Source organism: Hylobates moloch, unplaced genomic scaffold (assembly GCF_009828535.3).
Source record: "Hylobates moloch isolate HMO894 unplaced genomic scaffold, HMol_V3 SCAFFOLD_2, whole genome shotgun sequence".
NCBI classification, from domain to species: domain Eukaryota; kingdom Metazoa; phylum Chordata; class Mammalia; order Primates; family Hylobatidae; genus Hylobates; species Hylobates moloch.
The window spans coordinates 86,110,066-86,134,771 of record NW_026652277.1 but is presented as its reverse complement, the minus strand read 5'-3'; the positions used below and the strand labels follow the sequence as shown (position 1 = coordinate 86,134,771).

Here is a 24,706-nt window from a genome sequence, read left to right as displayed (position 1 = left end):
TGGACTTTAACGCAAATATTATAACTATGCTCCTTGAGGTAAACATCAGTAATCCTGAAATGAATGAAATGGTAGAAATTCTAACCAGAGAATTAGGAAATATATATGTGTCATGTGTGTATTTTGTGTGTTTGTACATGTGTACATACATGCATACATGTGTGCATAATTTTAACATATACATGTTTTAAAAAGTAAATGTTAGAACTGAAAAATATACTATCTGAAATAAAATATTCCCTGGATGGGCCCAAGAGCAGAATAGAGATAACAAAGAAGTCAGTGTACATGAAGACAGGTCAGTTGAAATGATCTAATCTTAAGAAAAAAGTTATACTGCAGAAAATTGAACAAAGTCTCAGGAATCGGTGAAACAATACCAAAAGATATAGCATATATACTATTGTGGTCCCTAAAGGAAAAGGGAAAGAAATTTGTGACAAAAGTATATTTGAAAATAATGGTCAAAGGCTTTACAAATGTGGAGAAAACGATAAATGTATTAATTTTCTGTGAGCCATGAACATAATAAACTCAAAGGAAACCTCACCCAAACACATCATCATAAACTTCTTGAAAACTAAAGATAATTCTTTCTCCTTTTATATTTAATTTTTAAAATGTTTAATGATCTTTTAAATTGTATTTTATTTTAGATTCATGGGGTACATGTGTATGTTTGTCACATGGGTATATTGGGTATATTGCCTATTGATGGTGGTTGGGCTTCTAGTGTACCCATTACCAAAAAAACGAACATTGTAATTACCCATCTATTTCTTTTTATAGATGCCAGAGGAAAATGGCATATTACATTCAGGGGAACAACATTTCAAATGACTGCACTTTTCACATCAGAACCCATGGTGGCTCCAAGATTGTGGAACAACATCAAGTTGCTAAAAGCAATAAACTGTCAACCTAGAATTCTACATCTAGTAAAAATATCCTTCAGAATAATAAACTGTGCTTCACATGTAGGAAAATTAACATAATTCATTGTCAGTAGAACCTGTGAAAGAAATGCTAAAAGCAGTGCTTAAGACTACAGGGAGTTGTGATATAACAGAGAAACTTATAATTTCAGGAATAAAGGCAGAGCAAAAGTAATGCTTAAGGGGGTAAATATAATAGACCGTGTTGCTTTTATTACATTCTTTAAAAACATATATGCAGATGAAACAAAGCTTAAACATTACTTGGTGTATATGGATGCAATGTATATGATAACTAAAATATGAAGTTATCAGGAATTTTCAGTTGTATGGCTTCTAATTGAAGTGGAAAATGTTAACTCTAAATATACTGAGAAAGGTTACAAATGTGTGCATACATATATACATGTATTTTTTTTTTTGAGATGGAGTTTTGCGCTTGTCGCCCAGGCTGGAGTGCAAAGGTGTGATCTCAGCTCATGGCAACCTCTGCCTCCAGGGTTCAAGCTATTCTTCTGACTCAGCCTCCAGAGTAGCTGGGAATACAAGAGTGTGCCACTACTCCTGGCTAATTTTTCTGTATTTTTAGTAGAGATGGAGTTTCACCATGTTGGCCAGGCTGGTCTCAAACTCCTGACCTTGGGTGATCCACCCACCTGGGCCTCCCAAAGTGCAGGGATTACAGGCGTGAGCCACCACACCCAACCCTATAAATGTATATTTTATCCTCTAGAACAAAATAATAAATATAAAGACCTTTAACAAAAAATAATTAAAGTGGAAGCTAATAAGCATTTAAATAATTTAAAATAATGTAGTTCTATACTTTGCAAACATTAATCCAAAGAAAGTTAGATTGACTGTGTTAATATTAGCAAAAATATATTTCTAAACAAAGAACGTCAACAGGGTAAAGAGAGATATTACATAATGACAAAAGTGTCTATTCACCAAGAAAATATAATGATAAATGTGTGTGAGCCTACCAAATGCTTGAAACTTCCAAAACATGTGAAGCAAAAATTGATAACATTGTAGGGAGGACTGGATAAATATGTTATACTTGAAGGTTTCATTACTCCTCTCTCAGTAATAATAAAATCAGACATAAAATCGGCAATATCATAGAAAACCATAACAAAGTCATCAACTAGTTTGACTTGTGTCATTTCTAGAACACTTCACCCAATAACAGCCGAATTCATAGTCTTTTCAAGGGGGATTGAGATACCATTCTAGACCACGAAACAAACTTTAACAAGATTTAAAGAATTATACATGTGATGTTCTCCAACCATAATATAATTTTGCTAGTAATAATAATAGGAAGACATCTAGAAAACCCTTCAACAATTTGGAAATAAACAGTACATTTCTAAATAACCTATGGATCAAACATAAAGTCCCAAGAGAAACTAGAAAAAAATTGAAGTAAGTGAAAGTATGACATGATAATTTATGAGATGCACTTTGTAAGGCAGTAGTAATTTGAGAAATATATGGATTTATGCTTGTCATTGAAGGGAGGTTTTAAATCAATAATATAAGAAACTAGAATAGCAAGGAAAAATTGAGCCCAGACCACATAAAAGGAAGAAAATAATAAATATAAGAGCATAAATGAATGATGTTGAAAAGATGAAAACAGTAGAAACTGCAGGTGTTATCCTTTTAATATCTGTAATGGTGTCCACTTCCATTACAGCCATTGGTAATTTGTATCTTTTCTTTCTTCCTCCAAATTATAAGCATTCTTTCCCCAAAGTACAAGCATTTGAGGGAAGAAAGAAAAGGTACAACTTGCCAATGCCTGTAATGGAAGTGGACATCATTACTGGTGTTAGGAGGATAATAAGGGACTACTATAAACATCTGTAGTCCATAAATACAACAAATTAGATGAAAAGGACCAATTATTTGGAAGATATAAGCTACCAAAACTGCTTCAGGAAGAAATAGGTAACCTTGATAGTCTTACCCAATTAAAGAAATTGATTTCAAAGTTTAAAATATCCCAACAAAGAAAACTCTAGACTTTGAGGGTTTCACTATCAAATTCGACCAAAATTTAAGAAAGAAATATTACCATTTATATATAATCTATTCCAAAAATTGGAAGACAGAACACTTGACAACTCATTTTATGAGGCCAGGATTACTATTATTAAAAAAAAAAAAAAACAGGTAAAGACTGATGTCTCAAAATGTAGAGTACAGTGAAATGTTGGTTTTAATCAAGAAGCATTCTCTAAATTATGCTATGCCTTAGTTCCCTGGGAAACCCTGGCAAAGACTTAGTTTAGAGAGGCAGCTCATGGAATACTTTAGAGCCAGGCAAATCCTGAGTCACACATTTTTCATATAATTTTAATTGCATTTATTATTGAATATTTTTGACAATCAGAAAAGCCAGAAAGGATGCTGAATCAATCTAAGACTCAAAGAATCCTAAACTAAAGGAGCAGTTTGGCAGAAAATCCCAGTGATTTTGGCAAAATATTCTCTATTAAAATATTAAATATTTAGTATTTTAAATTACTCTTTCACTGTTTTAATTCAAAGCCATAGGCCATTTGAGAAAAACCAACCAAGGGGAAAGATGTCAAAATGTAGGCAGACATATTAAAAAAAAAAAAAACTATTATAGAACAAGTTGTTCAAAACAACCATCTGAACTTCTGGCTAGTTCATGCTAGAGGGTATAATCAGTATATCACAGATAAAGACCAGGATGATTATCACTAAAAGCCATAAATCATGATATACTTGTGTTGTAATGGCATCTACTTTCTAATTTCAGAAGACATATCTGAAGATGCTGTGACAATGCAACTCAAAATATGAAAATAAGCTATATGTCCTTATTTAAAAAGGATGGGCTGACATTTAAAAATAATCCTTAATTTACTCATCATTTGATCATTACATGATCATAGACATTAAGACAGACATGTAATAGAGTGGCTAAAATGTGAGGACAGAGAACAGAGTGCTAGTTGGAAGCCCTGAGTTCTAATTCTAGCTCTGTTGCTAATGAGTTTAATGGGTTTGAAAAATCCACTTCTCTGAGCCTAATTCTATAATCAAGTATGGTGGTTAAGTATAGGTATTTTTATCCCTAAGGAGTTAAATCAAAGACTTTACAGGGCCATCAATCCAACATGAAGTTTATGAGTAGTCTTCAAACAGATTACATCATAATCACTTTTCTGGAGAGTGTCTGAAGGATCATATAGAGCAGATGCTGACATAGGCCTAATGTCCCTACTGATGCTTATTAGAATGACTCATGAATCTGTTTGCATTTGTCTTTCTCTTGTCACAATCACCATACACAGTTTTATGCCTCATGGTATTAATAATTCTTTAAGAATAGAGTTCCTGGTCACAAAGCCGGTCCTAAAACGTAGATTTGGAATTTCTGATTACTTTTATTGCTGTAAACAAAATCTCTCCATCTACATTGGAGGGTCATAGTAAAACATCTTTCCAAGCCTTAAGAACATAACAGAAGCCTTCCATCAATATATGAATACATTGTGGTTAATTTCAACAATCTTCTGAAGATCTAGAGCAATCTCTCAGTGAACTGCAGATATCCTTCTCAGCTCTTGAAATTTCTGCATATCAATTCAAAAGTTTTTATTGCAAATTGAAATCCTTTTTGTTAAAGAATGAGGGTAATACAAAACATTAAATGAATATTTAGAAATTGGTAATTTTATAAGTGGTTTTTATTCTAAAATTTAAATTATGCAGGGAATATATCAGAGTATATTTAATGTTGTATTTATAACAGTGACTGGCCATACCTGAATCCATCCTCTAATCCTTGTCACATGTTGAGGAAAGCAGTTAAAGGCAATGATTATATGAATAACATTAGAAAAGGAAAAGAGTCCAATATCTTCACATCCCTTTCCTCCCAGAAAAATGATGAAGTAGAGATGGCTGTAGGAACTAGGATTCATTAACCTGTAAGGAATAAGACAGTTTCTATAAATTTTAAACTAGTTGTGAACTACATTCTCAGCTTGTGTGAGGGGTGTAGGTTAATGACTTCAAATTTTCAGAGAACTTTTTTCACTTTCTCCCATTCATTGGGAACCAATGAAACCTAGCAAGAATTCACACTATCTTGCCCTGTGAGTCTTTTTTTCCCCCTAGCTTGCCTACTGGTGGTGCCTTTTGATGTCTTCAGCTTTATGTGGGTGCCTAAGCTTTAAAATTTCACATTGTACGGCTAACAGCTTTTGTCTTCTACCTTGTGTTGAGATGGTCAGGTAAAACCCAAGATGCTGGGCAGGAGGAATTGGCAAATTCTCCTAATGGGTTACCTTCAGTACTATCTGACAGATCATCTTTTTGTATTAAGTCTTTCTTATTGTTTCCAACTTCCAAAGATAATCCTTATTTTTCAGAGAGTTCTTTTTCAATAATTTTGTATCTATGTGTCTACATGTGTCTGTGAGGGGGAGTGTGTTTATTACTTTCAAATACTCTCTAGCAAGAGGGTTAATTTGGTCACCTTATTCACTGTATGACTGGATCTCTATGCAATTTTATATCAATTTTCTACATTCAGTTATTTAATATATTTGGAACGTGTATTAATCCATGGAGTGAGGTGGGACACTAAGTGGGAAAACATTCAGCTTCTCAGTTATTTGTTTAGTAACACTAACTTTTTCTTTTTGTTTGGGATATTTCTTTTATTATGTAGTTCATTTTCACATATATTGTGTTTGTTTATTGATCTGCCTGCCAGTTTGTACACTGCTATGGAACTAATTTAGTTACTCTACTTTTATTATGTATTTTAATACCTAATTATTTTAACTGCTTTTTATTAGATGTTCTTCCTGTTTATATATCTAAGTGGCCTTGAGAATAACTTTTTCAAGTTCAAAAGTAAAACTAGATTTTCATTGAGATATTTGTTGAGTGCACTGAATCCTTAAAACAGCAGTCTTTTTTTTTTTTTTTCTTTTAAGCTGAGGAAACATTTTAAAAATTATGTCTTTGAAAAGACTAGTCATTGTGGGGTTTATAGAGTTCTAATTATTTAATTTATTATTTTTTCTCATTATTTTCATTTCTTTGTTCTTTTCTATTACATATCAAGTGAATTTCTCAAAATTTTTCATCATTTACTCAATTTTCTGTAATAATTCTTGAGTTTATCTTCAATATGAATTTCAATTTTCTTTTTTCTTTTTTTGAGACGGAGTCTCGCTCTGTCACTCAGGCTGGAGTGCAGTGGTGCAATCTTGGCTCACTGCAAGCTCCGCCTCCTGGGTTCACGCCATTCTCCTGCCTGAATTTCAATTTTCTTATTGGAATTTTAATTCTTTTTTAATTCTGTCCTCAGTTCCTCACATTCCATTTTGATTTCACTCCTTATATATGCTTTTTTGTCATTCAATGTGTTTATCTTTTTATCTTTTATTGGATTTCAGCTTTTTATAATAGACATGTATCATTTCATGCCACTGAACATGTGAAATTATCTTCTCTGGATATTCTCGTTTCTTTAGTAAGTTATTTTCAGAGTTTTGCTCTGCTTTATTGATTTTAGGGCTTTATTCCTGTATCATTTACTGTTTCTCATAGGATCTGTATTGTTGTTTGTTTAATTGGCTTTTTTCCTTTTACTTATATCTAATGAGAAAATCATCATTGGAACTTAATAAAATTTATCTAAAGAAGTCTATGCAGATTTTCCCTGTCCCTGGTCATTGTGTACTAAGGCACCAGTAAAACCCATCTTCACTCCTCTGCTGGAGAGCAGGTTGTGGCACTTGTGTTCAGTGCTTTTTACTTGACCTTGACATGGAATTCTGTACCTTTAGCTATAGTACTTTTTGATTAATTTATGGGATACAGAGAAACTGGAGTCTAAGCATTGACAGTTCAAGGGCCTTTGTTACATCTTGCAGTATACAGAGCATTAGTGCCCCTCAATCCCCCACCCTGTTGTTTGGCGAGTCTAGGAGAATTTTTTTAGGCTGTGCATTACATTTCTCAGTGCAGCTCAGTAAGCCTCTCACTTAGAGTTTATTTTTCCTTCATAGATTATTTCATTGAGAAACTGAAGGATTTTGTGTTGGGGAAATAATGTTTAACAAAAATGACTGTCATCTTAAAGGATTCTGTGCTTTTACTAGGAGTTGAAAGGAGTGAGGGAATATTATTTTTTTTGGTGAGTTAATGAAAAATGGAAAATGAGTTTAAATAAAAGATTCAGTGGTGCTTTCTCTCAATGTTCTGAAATGGTGTGTATGGAGCCAGTATATACAGAACAAATAGTTGTGGAAGATCCAGGTGTACGGTCACTGTCAAAATAATTCTGTGCCTTAGATTATAATTAATTCAAGAGAAATGTTGAGTAAATACAGGAAATAAAGCCAATTATTTCCTCTGTATTTGTCTGTGCTAGCAGTAAAATGTCAATTAAGTATGATTAATTCTTCCTTTTTTCCATAAGCATGAGAATGTATTGCTGCAGTTTTAATGGCTGCCATGATGAGGTCTATCAGTCACTGAAAAGAAGTCAGCAGAGTCATTTCAGTGTCATGAGAAAATATCAAATGCATTTCAATAACATACGTTTACTGATTGTTTTTCTCTTGTTTCCTGTGGCAAGTAAAATATATTTGTTCAGAATAATTTTCTGATGCAATCGAAACCTAAGGCCTTCTATGAAGACTTCTCTAATCGGCAGAGAAAGGAGCAGCCATGTCTTTCCTACTCCGATCTTTGTATTATAGACATTAACACATTTTAATGGAACCAGTTATAATCCAGTGTTATTTACATGTCTGTTTTTTGTATGTACTGAGGTTAGTGAAAATTTCATATTTATTTTTCTATTTATATTACTCACCTATGAAAGAATGTGTTGATTGAATGAGGATTTTCACTTTAAATAAAATGTAGTAATCTGTAATCAATAACTCTCACTGACCCTGAAACTCACATTACTTGTTTTCCAAGCTGTAATTCACTCAGAATTAGAAAGGAAAAAAGGAAAGGAAAGAACGTCAGAATATGTATCTCCTCTTCACTTTATGTATCTTTATGCAGGAATCCTTTGAGTTCTTAAAAAGAATGATTTTGGGTACAAACTAATTTGAGGCTTTCTGTGTTTTTCTGAGAGTATATGAGATATGCATGGCACGTATTTGGTACTTTAATAGTACTTATTGAAGAATAGAAAGCAACTATAAGGTATAATGATAAAGAAAGGGTTCTGGATGGCCTACTGGTGTCCTGGGATTAAAAGAAAGAAACAGGAAAATTGAAGCTGCATTTGAGTGTGAAAGTTGGGAGTTTCAGGTTTTAGAATTGGAACACTTCTCGTTCTTAGTGTAGAGTAGGTATGAAGTTCATTGTAATTGACCAGGCCAGCCATTTCTTCACTGGAAAGCCTTAGAAAGTTCTTCCACAGGGCAAGGGAATCATTTCTGATGATGGCAGCATGAGAAGCAGAAGGAAAGAGGGCCTGGGAGACAGTTCCCTGACATTTTGATCAGTGCCCACAAGAGTGACAGGCATATTATGTCTTAATAAGTAAATAAAAACTAAAGAATGAAAGTTATTTGATTGAAAACTAGAGAAAAAAGAGCAGTATGAGGATGCATCATTAGAGTCCCTGTTGAGGGCCATGGGCTGGACTCTGCCAGGACCTCGGGGAAAGTGTACTTGGTGGTTGTGATGCAGCACATCTAGGTCTTCCCAACTAGATTGCCAACTTCTAAACTCCTCTCTCAAGGAAACTCTGAAGTTGTCACTAAGTGCAGAGCCAGGTCAAGGAGACAAAAGGTAGTCTCAACTCTAATTATGATTGCAGTACTAACTAGAATGCTCTCATACTTGTGTTCTCATTTATTAACCAATTTATTTTGAATATGAACTGTAGCTTCTTTCAAAACTATATTGTTGTATATTATTATCAATATTGTGATATTTATTGAGCTCTTACTATGGGGGAAGTGTGATGCTGAATGTCCTGGGGTAAGCTACAGGGATACTTAGAGTTTAATTGGGAAGAGAAATGCAGCTGTACTGTCCAAACCAAAGTAGGTCATCAATAATTATTTTGAATGAACACACATATAATATAATTGCTGGGTTTTTTTTAATGGCATCATTAGCATTAGGGAAACACAAATGAAACAAAAATAAAAATCAGGAAAGAGTTATTTCTGTGAAAAATAACAATAATAAACCATTTATATATTAACCTAAAAATAATTGTTGAAGAAACAGGTATGTATATTATTTAATATATTCAGATTTATAAATAGAGAAAATGTTAATGTTTTAATGTAGAGAACAAGTCAAAAACATTTAAGATAAAAGAAGTTTGTATGGTGGCTGGGCATTCCCTGACAACCTCACAGAAAATAAAGGATTTAAGCCTCATAGGAGTGAGAGTGGGACTGAAAGAAAGCATTTCAGGTCAGCTGAAGGTAGTGATGGCACAATAAGGTGCCTGTGTGTGTGAGAGGGGTGAACTGACAGGAGCATAACTGCATTTGTGTTTGCTCTGAGCAAAAGCACATTTCATCTTTTTGCTAACACTTTTCTTGGAGATAACAATTTTAACTATAAGGTATGGTTCATGGCATTTTATATAAGCGTTAGTTTCTTTTTGGTATATTTCGTTGATGGTGCTTAGATACTCAAAGAATGCAAATAAGGGAAAATGAGAATTCCAAATAATTTTTTGAAGAAAAACCTCTTCTTTCCAGTCTGGGTGATTATAGAGCTATAGTGCATACTGTAAAGTAGAACAGATATTTAGTGGTGCCTGGAATGCCAAAGTAGCAACTTAGTGTGATTCTCTGTAATGGTACTGGAAAACTTCTTTGATTCATTTAGTTGATGTCAATATGTCACTTTTTGGTGGAATTGCTACTTTATACAATATTATGTTAACATTTGAGGCAGCATTATCCATAAATATTTATCCCATGTGGCATATTGGTTTTAAACTCATACTGAAGAACACATCTAATATTAAAGTATAAAAGCAGTGGCAGAATGCGGTACAAATTAATAGCAATTTTATGTCTGTTTTTATGTTAAACATGTTCAAATTAGTTAGGCATGTGAGAGGATAACTATATTGTATATACTATTTCACTTATCCTTTAACTACTTTATTGAAAAGCACCTACAGAGTTGAAAGCAGGTATTTTTATTTCGTTGAGCAGTGGTTTGTAGTTCTCCTTGAAGAGGTCCTTCACATCCCTTGTAAGTTGAATATCATGAAAATGGCCATACTGCCCAAGGTAATTTATAGATTCAATGCCATCCTCATCAAGCTACCAATGACTTTCTTCACAGAATTGGAAAAAACTAAAGTTCATATGGAAGCAAAAAAGAGCCCGCATTGCCAAGTTAATCCTAAGCCAAAAGAACAAAGCTGGAGGCATCATGCTACCGGACTTCAAACTATACTACAAGGCTACAGTAACCAAAACAGCATGGTACTGGTACCACAACAGAGACATAGACCAATGGAACAGAACAGAGCCCTCAGAAATAATACCACACGTCTACAGCCATCTGATCTTTGACAAACCTGACAAAAACAAGAAATGGGGAAAGGATTCCCTATTTAACAAATGGTACTGGGAAAACTGGCTAGTCATATGTAGAAAGCTGAAACTGGATCCCTTCCTTACACCTTATACAAAAATTAATTCAAGATGGATTAAAGACTTAAATGTTACACCTAAAACCATAAAAACCCTAGAATAAAACCTAGGCAATACCATTCAGGACATAGGCTTGGGCAAGGACTTCATGTCTAAAACACCAAAAGCAATGGCAACAAAAGCCAAAATTGACAAATGGGATCTAACTGAACTAAAGAGCTTCTGCACAGGAAAAGAAAGTACTGTCAGAGTGAACAGGCAACCTACAGAATGGGAGAAAATTTTGCAGTCTACTCATCCAACAAAGGGCTAATATCCAGAGTCTACAAAGAACTCAAACAAATTTACAAGAAAAAAACAACCCCATCAACAAGTGGGCAAAGGATATGAACAGACACTTCTCAAAAGAAGACATTTATGCAGCCAAAAGACACGTGAAAAAATGCTCATCATCACTGGCCATCAGAGAAATGCAAATCAAAACCACAATGAGATACCATCTCACACCAGTTAGAATGGCCATCATTAAAAAGTCAGGAAACCACAAGGTGCTGGAGAGGATGTGGAGAAATAGGAACACTTTTATACTGTTGGTGGGACTGTAAACTAGTTCAACCATTGTGGAAGACAGTGTGGCAATTGATTCCTCAGGGATCTAGAACTAGAAATACCATTTGACCCAGCCATCCCATTACTGGGTATATACCCAAAGGATTGTAAGTCATGCTGCTATAAAGACACATGCACACGTATGTTTATTGCGGCACTATTCACAATAGCAAAGACTTGGAACCAATCCAAATGTCCAACAACGATAGACTGGATTAAGAAAATGTGGCACATATACACCATGGAATACTATGCAGCCATAAAAAAGGATGAGTTCATGTCCTTTGTAGGGACATGGATGACGCTGGAAACCATCATTCTCAGCAAACTATCGCAAGGACAAAAAACCAAACACCACATGTTCTCACTCATAGGTGGGAATTGAACAATGAGAACACTTGGACACAGGAAGGGGAACATCACATACTGGGGCCTGTTGTGGGGTGGGAGGAGGGGGGAGGGATAGCATTAGGAGATATACCTAATGTAAATGACGAGTTAATGGGTGCAGCACACCAACATGGTACATGTATACATATGTAACAAACTTGCACATTGTGCACATGTACCCTAGAACTTAAAGTATAATAAAAAAAAAAAAAAGCAGGGATTTGAAAGGGGAGATCGTGATAGCTTCTGAAAGAGTGAACTTTTACTACATGGTATCTGGTTAGTCTTTAATGACCTAGAAATACATTCCTATTGGAATATAACTTAATTTGCTTATTTGTAAATGGGTCTGGGAAATCATTTAAAAATGAATTGAACGTCTAAGTTCTATACATAAGTGGACCAAATTAGGGATTCAAATTTGTAACAAAGTTTTATTCTTGGAATTTTAATCAAATTATCTTATTTAACTTAAATTTAATTAAACTATTTTGTTTCCTTTCTGTAGAAATAAAAATGCCATCTAAGCCTGGTAGCTTTGCTCTAAGAATTTAAATGTCCCTCTCTTAGCTGAGCCTCAGCCTCCCTGTATCAGAAAACCTTAGAGGGTCATGGGACATGGCACATGGTTAAAAACAACAAAGCAAACAACAGCAATAAAAAACTTTGAAAATAAAAATTCATGAATAAAATAACTTTCTTAAGTGATTCTGCAGTCATCAGAAGGGCTAAGATGCCCACAGTTTTATTCACCATGGCTTATATATAATCAGTGCAAATGTTGACACAAAGAGACATATAATGTATTAATATTCATTTTATTCTGATAGTTTTTACCTCACATTAGATTGTGAACCATACTTTGGGAATTTCCCATGTGTTTTATTCTGTTCATGCTACTATAACAAAATACCATATACTGGGTTGCTTATAAATAACCAACTTTATTTTTTTGCTTTTTTTATTTTTTTGGTTTTTGTTTTTTGTGTTGTTGTTTGTTTTTTTTTGTCTCACAGTTTTAGAGACAGGAAAATCCAAGATTAAGGCATTGGCAGCTGTTTCCTGTTTCATAAATGGTGCCTCCTAGCTGCATCCTCATGTGGTGGAAGAGAGAATGAGTGCCTTAGGGCCTATTTTATAATGGCACTAATCCCATTCTTGAGGCCTCTCCCCTCATGACTCTTAATCATCTCCCAAAAGGCCCCACATCCTAACTCCATCACATTATTAAGTTTCAACATATGAATTTTAGGAGGTCACAAACATTCAGACCATAAAACTATGTATAGGAAAAGAAATCAATAAAGCCAATAAGACAGATTAGGCCGGGTGTGGTGGCTCACACCTGTGTAATCCTAGCATTTTGGGAGGCCGAGGCAGGTGGATCACCTGAGGTTGGGAGTTTGAGACCAGCCTGACCAACATGGAGAAACCCCGTCTCTACTAAAAATACAAAACTAGCCAGACGTGGTGGCACATGCCTGTAATCCCACCTACTTGGGAGGCTGAGGCAGGAGAATCGCTTCAACCCGGGAGGTGGAGGTTGCAGTGAGCCGAGATTGCACTATTGCACTCTAGCCTGGGCAACAAGAGTGAAACTCCACCTCAAAAAACAAATAAATAAATAAAAAATAAAAAAAAGGACAGGTTAATGCCAGCAAAACTTGGTTTTCTAATACCTAGAGCATTGTGCCCTAGTGTGTTATAGCTCATAGATTTACAGAACATCAAGAGAAAATAAAAGATAATCTAGACCAATCCTTGCATTTTACTAATGTAAGATAAAAGACTTTTAAGGAGTTTCAGTGACTTGTCCAAGGTTGTTCATTTTAATAATAGCAAAAACAAAAGTGCTATGCTATCTCTGCAATTTCAGGGATTTGTGGCCTTAGGAAAAAATTGCATTTAATATCTTTAACGCTCAGTTCTTTTGTTATAAGTCAACGATCACAATGTTTGCACTACATAACTTAAAGGCCTATGAAAAGCATGAGGCAATGTGCATCAGGGTGCTTTGAAAACGGCAATGAAATCTTGTGGTAGACCAAGGTCTGGAGAAGTATTACTTTCTGTGAAAATGTTGAGGTTTAGTATTTCAGAAGAGTTACATCTAAAATATGGCCTGTATCCCCTCCCATGTATGTTTCATGAATAGTTCTATATCAGGACATAAATTAGGTTCTGTTAGAAGAATAGGGAATGAGCTAATGAGAGGTCTAGAAAGTACAATCTAAAAAATAACAACGTTAGAGATCCGTTTTTCATTATTCATTCTTCAAAGACTTTACAACATTCCACTAGAATAGTCAACTAATGGGCTACTCTAGTTAATTGTGTTTTGTTTAACAAAAAGTTCAATATAATTCAACATTTTCTTGACAGTTATGAATCTTGGAGAGTATGATACTTGTAAATGTCAGTTCTTGTTGGAGATTAGCTGAACTAAAGAGACTGTGTTAATTCTATATGAGCATGAGCTTCTTTTTTAAAATAAGCCATATGGTTTTTGAATTATTATTTTTATGTTTCTCCAAAAGTACCATACTGAGTGTTCTAAGTCATTTGGATTCTGGTTAAGGTTTTTAGTTGAGAAATTTACTCTATTCATGACTCGCTATTAATTTTACCCCTTATATCTAAATAAGAGATAGTATTATTTACCCCAACAATTTTTCCCCTCAATATTTGAAATTAAATAGTTGACCAATATGCTCAATATCTTATATACTTTTATTTTAAAATGTTTTTCTTAAAGAAAATCAAAATCAAAACCTGAAATGAATAGAAAAAATGAATAATGTACAATGCAGTGTTAATGTCAACAGTAATTATAGAGTGGTGGATTATAGATGCCCTTTTTTTTTTTTTTTTGCTAATCCAGATTATCTAAATTTCCATGGTACTATGTACATCTTTTTTAGTAAGATAGAAATATTTTTATTTAAAAATTAAAACATATGGTTGGAGATAAAGATAAGAAGAAGGAAAAAAATGTGGCCAATGTGTAATTTACCCTAGTAATAATAGCCACATAACAGTAGCTTATTTACAGAGTTATATGTAGACACCATTTGTGTCTGGCTTGTGACACTTATGACAGAGCACAGAAAAGGTAGTAATAATAACAGGTGGTTGTGGTAGTGGGGTGGTCATATTAGTGATAAACATGTCCTGAGTGCTTGCTGTAGGCACCAAGCTACACACTTGACTTATATTATCTCATTTAATCCTCAAAGCAACCGTCTGGTATAGGTATCATTTCCTCTGTTTTATAGATGAGGTGATAACTTTTCTAAGGTCAGAAACTGGTGCCTGAGCTAAAATGAAAACCTCACTGGTTTCAAAGCCACTAATTTAAGGATCAACTTATGCTATCCCCAAAATAATAATAATAGATATTGTGCGGCGGGGTGGGGGGCAGGAGCGGTTAGCCCTTCCTGTATGTAGAAACTGTGCTAGATACTTAAGAAAATTACTGCATTTAGGTCCGGGTGTGGTGGCTCATACCTGTAATCCCAGCCAGCACGTTGGGAGGCCGAGGCGGGCAGATCACCTGAGGTCAGGAGTTTGAGACCAGCCTGACCAACATGGTGAAACCCTGTCTCTACTAAAAAAATTACAAAAATTAGCCAGGCATGGTGGTGGGTGCCTGTAATCCCAGATACGCGGGAGGCTGAAGCAGGAGAATCGCTTCAACCTGGGAGGCAGAGGTTGCTGTGAGCTGAGATCGTGTCACTGCACTCCAGCCTGGGCAACAGAGCAAGACTCCATCTAAAAAAAAAAAAAAAGACAATTACTGCATTTAAACATTACAAACCTCCCTATGGAAGATCTGTTATTTTAGTTCAGAAACTGAGGTTCAAAGAAGATGGACAAACTGCTTTTGGTTAGTAAGGCTGAGGTCTATGTTACTCTAAACTCTAGTTCCTTAATGAGTATGCTTGGAAGATTATTAAAATAGACAAAGTAAAAAGATTTCCAAGCTTTACTAGTGGGATTGGTTTTAGAAAGTAAAGATTAAATGGGGAATAACTGTACTACTATTGAAAAGGTGGTTCCAGAAAAGTCTCACCCCTTCTCTATTGGAAACACAACTGTCACATTATTAAGGAAACACATGTGTGTTTAATGCAATGTGGAATGACTAGAATCCAGAAATGACAATTGAAACAGTGGATTAAATAGAACTTTAACACAGTTCTTTACAAGGAGAATTTAAAATATGTACTGTGCATTCTTATGAACTATCCATTTTAATATTTCTAGGAGAATAGTACTCTATTGGAATATTCTAATCTTCTTATCACAAAAATATTAAGTATTTGAGGTCATGATATGCGAGTTTAATCATTCCGCATTGAATTTAAAAATCATAACATCACTTTATACCTCATAAATATATACAAGAGTAATCTGTCAATATATTAAAAAAATTGCTGGTTTTCTCCTAATAAAATTTTCTTCTTCTGGTATCTTGCCCTGGAAATCAGTTCTTCAGACAGTTTCCAGAATGCTCTTTCAAAAACTATTTCCTACTTACATCCTTTCTCTGGCAAGAATTTTATCCTGTCTCTTTAGTGCAAGTTCCTTTGCACGGTGAACAGCTCTAATGAACCGGCCCCTGTCTGCCTTTTCAGCCTCATCTCCCACAGTGTACACTTAAGTACATTATTGTCTTTCTTATATCTTTACTGTAGTTGACACTGCTCCTCTACCTGGAATGCCATTCCTGAACCTACCCTTCCTTCTCTTTTCTGACTCCTTCCCTTCCTTCAGACTAAACTCAGGTGCCTACCTAATCTCAGAATCTGGTATCCCAGTCCTACGTTCTCATAAAGCCCTACCTATGCCATTGTATACATAAAAGGTTGCCTGAATTTATCAGGAAGGACAGGCTTCATGAAATTAGTATTGTTAACAGTTTGATGAATTGAGAAATGAAGAAGGAAAATAGAGTAATGAAAACCTATTTAGTGACATGGGTCATGAGCATGTTGCATTATTTTGGAAACGCCCTGTCATCTCCAGCTGTGAGTCTAGGTTCCCAATGTTGGTCCTCTCAGGGCTACAGAATGTAAATTGCAAGAGCATGGCTAAGGCCCAGCATCCAGACCCAGCTCATCACTCACAGCTACACAGATTTTGGCAAACAGCCTTGAGGCTGTTATTTTTTATATATATGTGTGTGTATATATATATATAATATTTATAATAAATACAAAATATAATATATAAATATAAAATTTATATTATATATTTTAAAAAATATATTATATATAAATATTTATATCATATATTATGTATAATTATAATATATTATATATAAATATAAAATTTATATTATATATTTATAATACATAAAATAAATATAAAATATAATATAAATATAAAATATAAATATAAAACAATTATATATACATATATTTATTAAGTATATTATATATTTATATATAGATAAATATATATTATATATAAATATAAAATTATATAATAAATATATAAATATAAAATAAATATATAAATATATGAGATATATAGATATAAATTATAGATATAAAATATGGATATATAAAATATGTAAGATATATAAAATATATAGATATACATATCTAATATATATAACATATCTATATGTATATTAGAAGAATATCAATGCACCTGTCTCACGGATGCTACAGTCAGGTATGTGAAATAACATTGGAAACCCTACAGTGCAATTCAAGTGTCATTGGGTATAAGACAGAAAATATCTGGCAAATAAAGTACAGCATGTGAATGAATGCATTTCTTAACAATTGGGATATGCAGACTTTGAACAAAATCCACTAATTTTAATGTTGAAATTTTGAAAAGTTTAAATCTTAACAATCTATTGGCTGATCACTATTACTGCTTTTATAGAGGTGATAACAGATTTCTCAAGCTGAATTCCAAGTAGAATGCAACCTCTGAGTACAGCTGATTTGCCATTCATCTGATAGGCAGCATGAGGCTTTGTCGTACCTTTCAATTATATGAGTCAGATCCTGGGGTTTTAAAAATATACTTATTAAATTTTGATAATTTTGATATTATTTACCTAGTTAACTTTACAATCAGCTTGGTGATATCATTAAAGTGTTTTTTTTAGAATTTTCACTGAGATTGCAATCATTTTTTAGTATCAGAAAATTTCACATTTTACAATATTGAGTCTTGCGTCTTTATTTGCAGGTGGTTTGAATTTATTGTAGGCACTCTTGCTGGTCTATTTTTTAATTCAAATTTAATTGCATTATGGTTAAAAAATGGCCTTTGACTTACACTTTTTGTTGTGTTTTGAAATTTTCTTCGTGACCTAATACACGGCTGTTGTATTTTTCTTAATATTCCATGATTATTTCAAAAGAAAATACTGTTTCTTGCATAACAATTTCTGTGTATGTTCATTACCTAGTTATATTTTTGTCTTCTTCATCTTATCTCAGAAATATTAGTTTTTTTCTAATATTATTGTAGATATATCTGCTGCCTCTGTTTTTGACAGTTTTTTGTTTTATTTGTTTATTCACTTTTTGCATCTCAGTTGTAAGTTGACTAGTATATCTTTGTGGGGGATCATAACTTTTCTCAATATGAAATAACTTTATCTTATTCAGTGGTTTCACCTTGAGTTCTATCTGTTATATATCCATGCTTACTTGGGTTTTTTAGCATTTCTCTATTGTATCTGTCATCTATTCATTTATTTAGTGCTTTGTTAATTTATTTTATATTTGTCGAAGGTAAACATCATATGGCACTATGCAAGTTACTAAAAACATATTGGTTAATAATAAGGTGATAACTTATTCCCTTGTGGCACATACTTTTTACTGTGGTAGAGTTGGAGGGGGAGACCCTGAACAAGAATAAAATAATTGCAAATTTTGATAATTTTTATGAAGGAAGAAAGTGGGGCCCTATGTTGAGATCAAGTTAAATACAGTAATTAGTGATGCATTCTTTTCTTCTGTCTCACATTTAATACTTATTCCTACCACCTTTTTTGTTTGTTTACTATGATAACTTGTTTATTTTTGTTTTCCCTTTCCTGTCTTTTTTATGGTGCTTTCCCTTCTATTGGTTTGAAGTAATGTATTCTAGTTACTCATATATTGAAATGTATATTTTTTGAGTCACTGCCTAGAGATAATCAGTATTTTTCCCAGACCAAAAAAAAAAAATAGACCTAAGCACTCCCATCTTATCCACCTACCTATACACTGAGCAAGGCACACCTCTTTACATTTTGTGCCCACTTGAGATTTCAGTTCCGTGTTCTGAGTACTTTTTGTATTATATATTAATAATTATTAGGACTAAACTCTGCATTTTGCTAATCTCCTTACCACAATTTTGATTTGATTGGTTGGCTTTGTACATTAATATCAGTTTGTATGTCTGTGTGTATTCCATTTTTATAGCTGCAAATTTTTCTTTCTAGAATCTATTATTTTTCTATTTTCTGGAGTACATCTCCCAGTAGTTTTTTTAGAGAGGGTTTAGAGTGAAATTTTATGTTGTGTTGGCAACTTTGAACTATGTATATTTCACACAGCCTGGATAGTTGTATTTCAGAGTCATATCCAGGACAAAATTTCTCATTTTGGTAATTACTGATTACTTAAAAGACCTAGAGAGGAGAATGTTTTAAAAATACGGATCTAATTTAATTTTGTTTGCTATTAAGCAAATAGTTGAAGCAGTGGGAAGTTTTTACTGATGAATTCAGTGGAGAAAGAGCATTGTTCAAAGGAGTGGGACATTGGCTTCATCACAAAGAATGATTTCTGTTGCTTTGATAAAAATTTATCATTCACACAGCCAATAATTTAAAAGTATTCCTGATTATCCCCTGTGATAACTAGAAAGCTCCAGTGCCACAATTTGTCACCTGTTGTCCCCCACCCCATTAAAGCAAAGCCACAAGTATATGAATTGTGTTGGAATACTCTGCTACTCATGAGTTACATAATTGTATCTGTCCATCTGGCCCCTCTGACCTTGTCACTTTAAATCACTGGGGCCACTTTGACCACATTATCCATGCCAGCTGCATATTTTGTTAGGCTGAGTTGCATGAATTCCTTTAACAGAGTGTAGAATCAGGATTTTTCTCTCCATAAAACAATGTTGCTACATGAAGTTACCTCCCACAGTAACTTTGAAATCCAACAGTTGGTGAATACATTTGATTCTTTTTGAAATGCAGAATTTCTTCTATTGAAGCCATGTTTTTAACCGTATGTATTGAGGGAATACTGTGCATAATGATGTTCAAGTCACTGCTGATCAGATGTAGTCTGCATCACAGTTCATTCGAAGTACATAAGAAACATCAGCTTTTGTATGGGTGTGTACTTTTTAGTAATTTGTGTGATAATGTGATGACATATTTTTGTGTTTATAATGCCTAAAACTATAAAAGGAATCATATTCAGGTATAAGTTTTATCTGTCATATCTACAATGAAGTCTTCCATCTAAAATTATACAATAGTTTCAGTTATCTCACAGAGAGTAATTTGTTTAGGAATCTTTATTATATTGGCTGTAAAGAAGTACCCTTGAATAAAGAAATAATTTGACTTTGTTTTCCATTGCTATGTTGTTTGTGAACAAAAGAGCTGGACTTTTTATTTTAGCATCATGGCATATTAAGTATGTCACCTGATAGATGTACCTAGTCTAGTTAATGCATTAATGCTCAAAGGCATATACAACTGATCAGAACATTTTAAATAAATACTAATATTATTCAAAAAATAATTGCAATGCCAAAAAGGATTATGCATTAAATTATTTGAGTTATTTTGTTAGATAAGATTTAACTTACATGGTACAATACATTATCTATGCATATAGCAATTGCAGTTTTTTTTCTTTTTCATTTAATTGTAATTCATGATCCTGCTATATCAGATTTCCATAAATATTTGTTGGCTAATAATGGTGTCCAAAAAACATCATGTGCCTTTTAATAAAATTTAAGGTGGCCTTTCAAGGACTGCAGTTAGGAAGACCTGTTTACTGAATATTAGAATATTTTTAAAAGCCTGATTTAGACCTTTCGCCAGCTAGTAGGATTTGTTGGAATAGTTATTTCCTTTAAATTCTCTTCTGTATATTTCCATAACAAAGTATTTTAATGAGTTTCTATACAGTTTAAGCAGGATATACTATAAGTTTTGTTTTTTTTTGTAATTCCCTTTAATCTGGCATTCTGAATCTTAGGCACCTTTAATGGAAAAAAAGTAATTTTGTAAGGAAAGGATTCTTTAATTTCTTCTAAAAAAAAAACAGGATACATGTGTAAAACGTGCAGGTTTGTTACATAGGTATACGTGTGCCATGGTGGTTTGCTGCACCTAGTGACCTCTCTTCTAAGTTCCTTCCCATCACCCCCCACCCTGCAACAGGCCCTGATGTGTGTTGTTCCCCTGTCTGTGACCACGTGTCCCTATTGTTCAAGTCCCTCTTATGAGTGAGAACATGCGGTGTTTGGTTTTCTGTTTCTGTGTTAGTTTGCTGAGGATGATGGCTTCCAGCTTCATCCATGTTCCTGCAAAGGACATGATCTCATTCCTTTTAATGGCTGCATAGTATTCCATGGTGTATATGTACCACATTTTGTTTATACAGTCTATCATTGATGTGCATTTGGGTTGGTTCCATATCTTTGCTATTGTAAATAGTGCTGCAATAAACATACATGTGCATGTGTCTTTAGAGTAGAATGATTTATATCCCTTTGAGTAAATACCTAGTAACAGATTGTTGGGTCAAATGGTATTTCTGGTTCTAGATCCTTGAGGAATCGTCATACTGTCTACCATGATGGTTGAACTAATTTACATTCCCAACAGTGTAAAAGCATTCCTATTTCTCCACAGCCTCACCAATATCTATTGTTTCCTGATTTTTTTAATAATTGCCATTCTGAATGTCATGAGATGGTATCTCATTGTGGTTTTCATTTGCATTTCTCTGATGAGCAGTGATGTTGAGCTTTTTTTCATATGTTTTTTGGCCGCATAAATGTCTCCTTTTGAGAAGTGTCTGTTCATATCAGAAAGGATTCTTATTGGGGCTACTCGTGCATATTAAATCATGGAAAAAGAGTCTCTTGATGTTTGCTTACTGATCTCACGTACTCACAGATGCATTTGAAATGCAATATTTGGTGATTCCCACACTTTCATTTTAGAGATGAAGCTCTGCCCACCTGGGCACCAGTAGCAGAGTACTTCTGATCCACAGTGATCATTACATCATAAATCTGCCATTGATCAAAAGCCAGATGCAAATCTTATAATTATTCTGAACTGATTTTATTAGCTTTTATTCTATTTGATCTCAGAATATTATTAAATTCATGTGCTTCCAAGAATTATAAATTATTACAGAATAACCAAATCTTACAGCTTACGATTTCCAAAATTCATTTCACATCACTTATTTGCTTCTTAGAATAAGATGAATAAACTGAGACTCAGTATCCGTTATTAATTAGCAGCAGAATGTGGATTTTTCTGGCCTTGTTCCACTTCTCTCTCTACTTTAATACATGATTTTCTAAAAGTGATTGTGAAAAATCTGTGAAATAAAATTTGAATGATGTCAGAAGCAGGGAGTTGATAGCAGCTGCTATGTGCACCTAAATCTGTTACTTAGCTTGTTTATTATTCCAGTGGAAAGTGGAGCCCTAATGTAGTCTAGAAAGATTCATTAAGCATTCTGGTCAGTGTACTTTAATAGAAAACCTATTCACATTCAGATAAGTGTTAACAGGGATAAGAAAGATGGATTGAAATGCTATAAAATGATTTTATTTCATTAAGAAACATCTTTTTATTATTAATAAACTACATTTCTTATTCCAAGCTCACACTTTCTGATAGTGCCTTTATGACATTTCAAAGTATTTTATGTCAAACCACTGATAAAATGAGAGTTTTTACTTTGTATTTATGTCTCCCTGGCCATATTAAGAGCAAAATGGATATATAGACATATATATTATGTATATATAGTACATGTATATTGAATATCAGCGTCTCCAAAATACAACTCAAAGCTCTCCACTTTTCATGGTCTCCTCTGTAACCACCATAACTAATGCCACCATCTATCACTTGAATCACTGAAATTGCCTCTCCAAAATGATCTCATATCTCTCTCCCTCTTCATATGAACATTTAGTCTGTTCTTCTATTTCTTGAACGTGTTCCTCACATTTCTGGCTCAGAGTATTTCACTTGTTGTTCTTTGTCGTTGAAATGCAGCTTTCTCATATCATGTTCAGCCACTTCTTGTCTCTCAGAGCATCATTAATCTAATAACAGTATCACCTTCTCAGAGAGGATTATCTTGGCAGTGTCTGATGTAGAATTTCTCCCAACCTCATCACCCTCATAGAAGTTATCTGAATTGATCCTTCCCATCCAATAATGGTCACCTCGTTGTCTGCCTCTCCTCGCTATAGCACAATCTCCATTTGTATGTCTTGTTCCACAGTGCCCTTTTGATTGGTTGCAGAGGCTTAGATTGGAAGGGAATTATAGGTTGGTACAAAAGTACTTGTGATTTTTGCCATTGCTTTAATTGCAAAACCACAATTACTTTTGCACCAACCTAATATCTACGTCTTAAAGCTTCATAAAGTTTGTCTATAAAATTGTCTAGGCCTGGTTCTTTCATTGAAAGGCTTTGTTTTTGTTTTGTTTTTAGACAACAGCTTCCACTTTTTAAATTTTGGTTTTTGGATTCTTAAACTATCTATGTCAACATAGGTCAACTATTTCTGTTAACATAGATTAAATGCCTGGAAAAATCAGGCATTTAATAAGATTTAAACACCCATGCCACAGAAATTTATATTCTTTTATAAATCTTAATATTTTTCATGTCTTTTTTTTTACATGTGCTTTCTCATTCTAAACATTGCAAGTGCATTCTCTGAAAGGCTACATGTATATTCACACAAGTTTGAGTTCTGGAGTTAAGCGAATATGAGTTCAAAATCTGCTTCAGGCACGGAGTACTTGGATGAACTTAAGCAAGTTAAATTACTCTAAGGCTCAGTTTTATCATTTGTGAAATTATTGTGAGGATTAATGATGTAGTACATATGAAGTGCTCAGTCCAGTATCTGACACATAGTAAATACTTCATGATAGTTCTTGTATTTTTATTATTCTTACTGGTAGACATAATATTTCTGATGATCTTTTTTTTATAATTAGACCATATGGTTGTTTGTTATTGTTATCATGCATACTTCAAACATGTCTAAATGAAACATCTTTTAACCAAACACATTTTGGGAAACATCATCCTAGGACATGTTTTGTAGCCAGTGAGTATCAAAAGCCTTGGTAGAGCCACAGCAAAGAATTAAAAAAAAAAAAAAAAAGGAGGGTGGAGCCAAGATGGCCGAATAGGAACAGCTCCAGTCTACAGCTCCCTGTGTGAGCGATGCAGAAGATAGGTGATTTCTGCATTTCCAACTGAGGTACCGCGTTCATCTCACTGGAGAGTGTCGGAAAGTGGGTGCAGGGTGCAGGACAGTGAGTGCGGCGCACCGAGCATGAGCCGAAGCACGGTCACCCGGGAAGCTTAAGGGGTCAGGGAATTCCCTTTCCTAGTCAAACAAAGGGGTGACAGATGGCACCTGGAAAATCGGGTCACTCCCTCCCTAATATTGCGCTTTTCCAACGGTCTTAGCAAACGGCATGACAGGAGATTATGTCCCACGCCTGGCTTGGAGAGTCCTACGCCCACGGAGCCTTGCTCATTGCTAGCACAGCAGTCTGAGATCAAACTGCAAGGCGGCAGCGAGGCTGGGGGAGGGGCGCCCACCATTGCCCCAAGGCTTGAGTAGGTAAACAAAGCCCCCCGACCGAAGTTCTAACTGGGTGGAGCCCACCCCAACTCAAGGGGCCTGCCTGCCTCTGTAGACTCCACCTCCATCTGTATATTGAAAAAAAAAAAGATTTAGAAAAAAATATAAACAATTCATACATAAACACATATAAAACGTATATATTTTCTTTTTTTTTTTTTACAAGTTTTTTTTTTTTTT

General features: G+C 34.2%; 1 protein-coding gene across 8 annotated transcripts in view; it reads left to right on the top strand.

The window, feature by feature from the left end:
* Window positions 1-24,706, top strand: part of MEI4 (meiotic double-stranded break formation protein 4) — a 383,241-nt gene that overhangs the window by 175,067 nt on the left and 183,468 nt on the right. The window contains exon 5 of one of the 8 annotated variants that reach the window (XM_058435024.1): window positions 790-853. The exons of the other annotated variants lie outside the window; for them this stretch is intronic. Within the exon in view, the coding sequence (XP_058291007.1) occupies window positions 790-840 (51 nt within the window). The 3' untranslated portion in view covers window positions 841-853. Of the gene's footprint in view, window positions 1-789; window positions 854-24,706 lie in introns of those variants that run through there. 8 annotated transcript variants of the gene reach the window in all.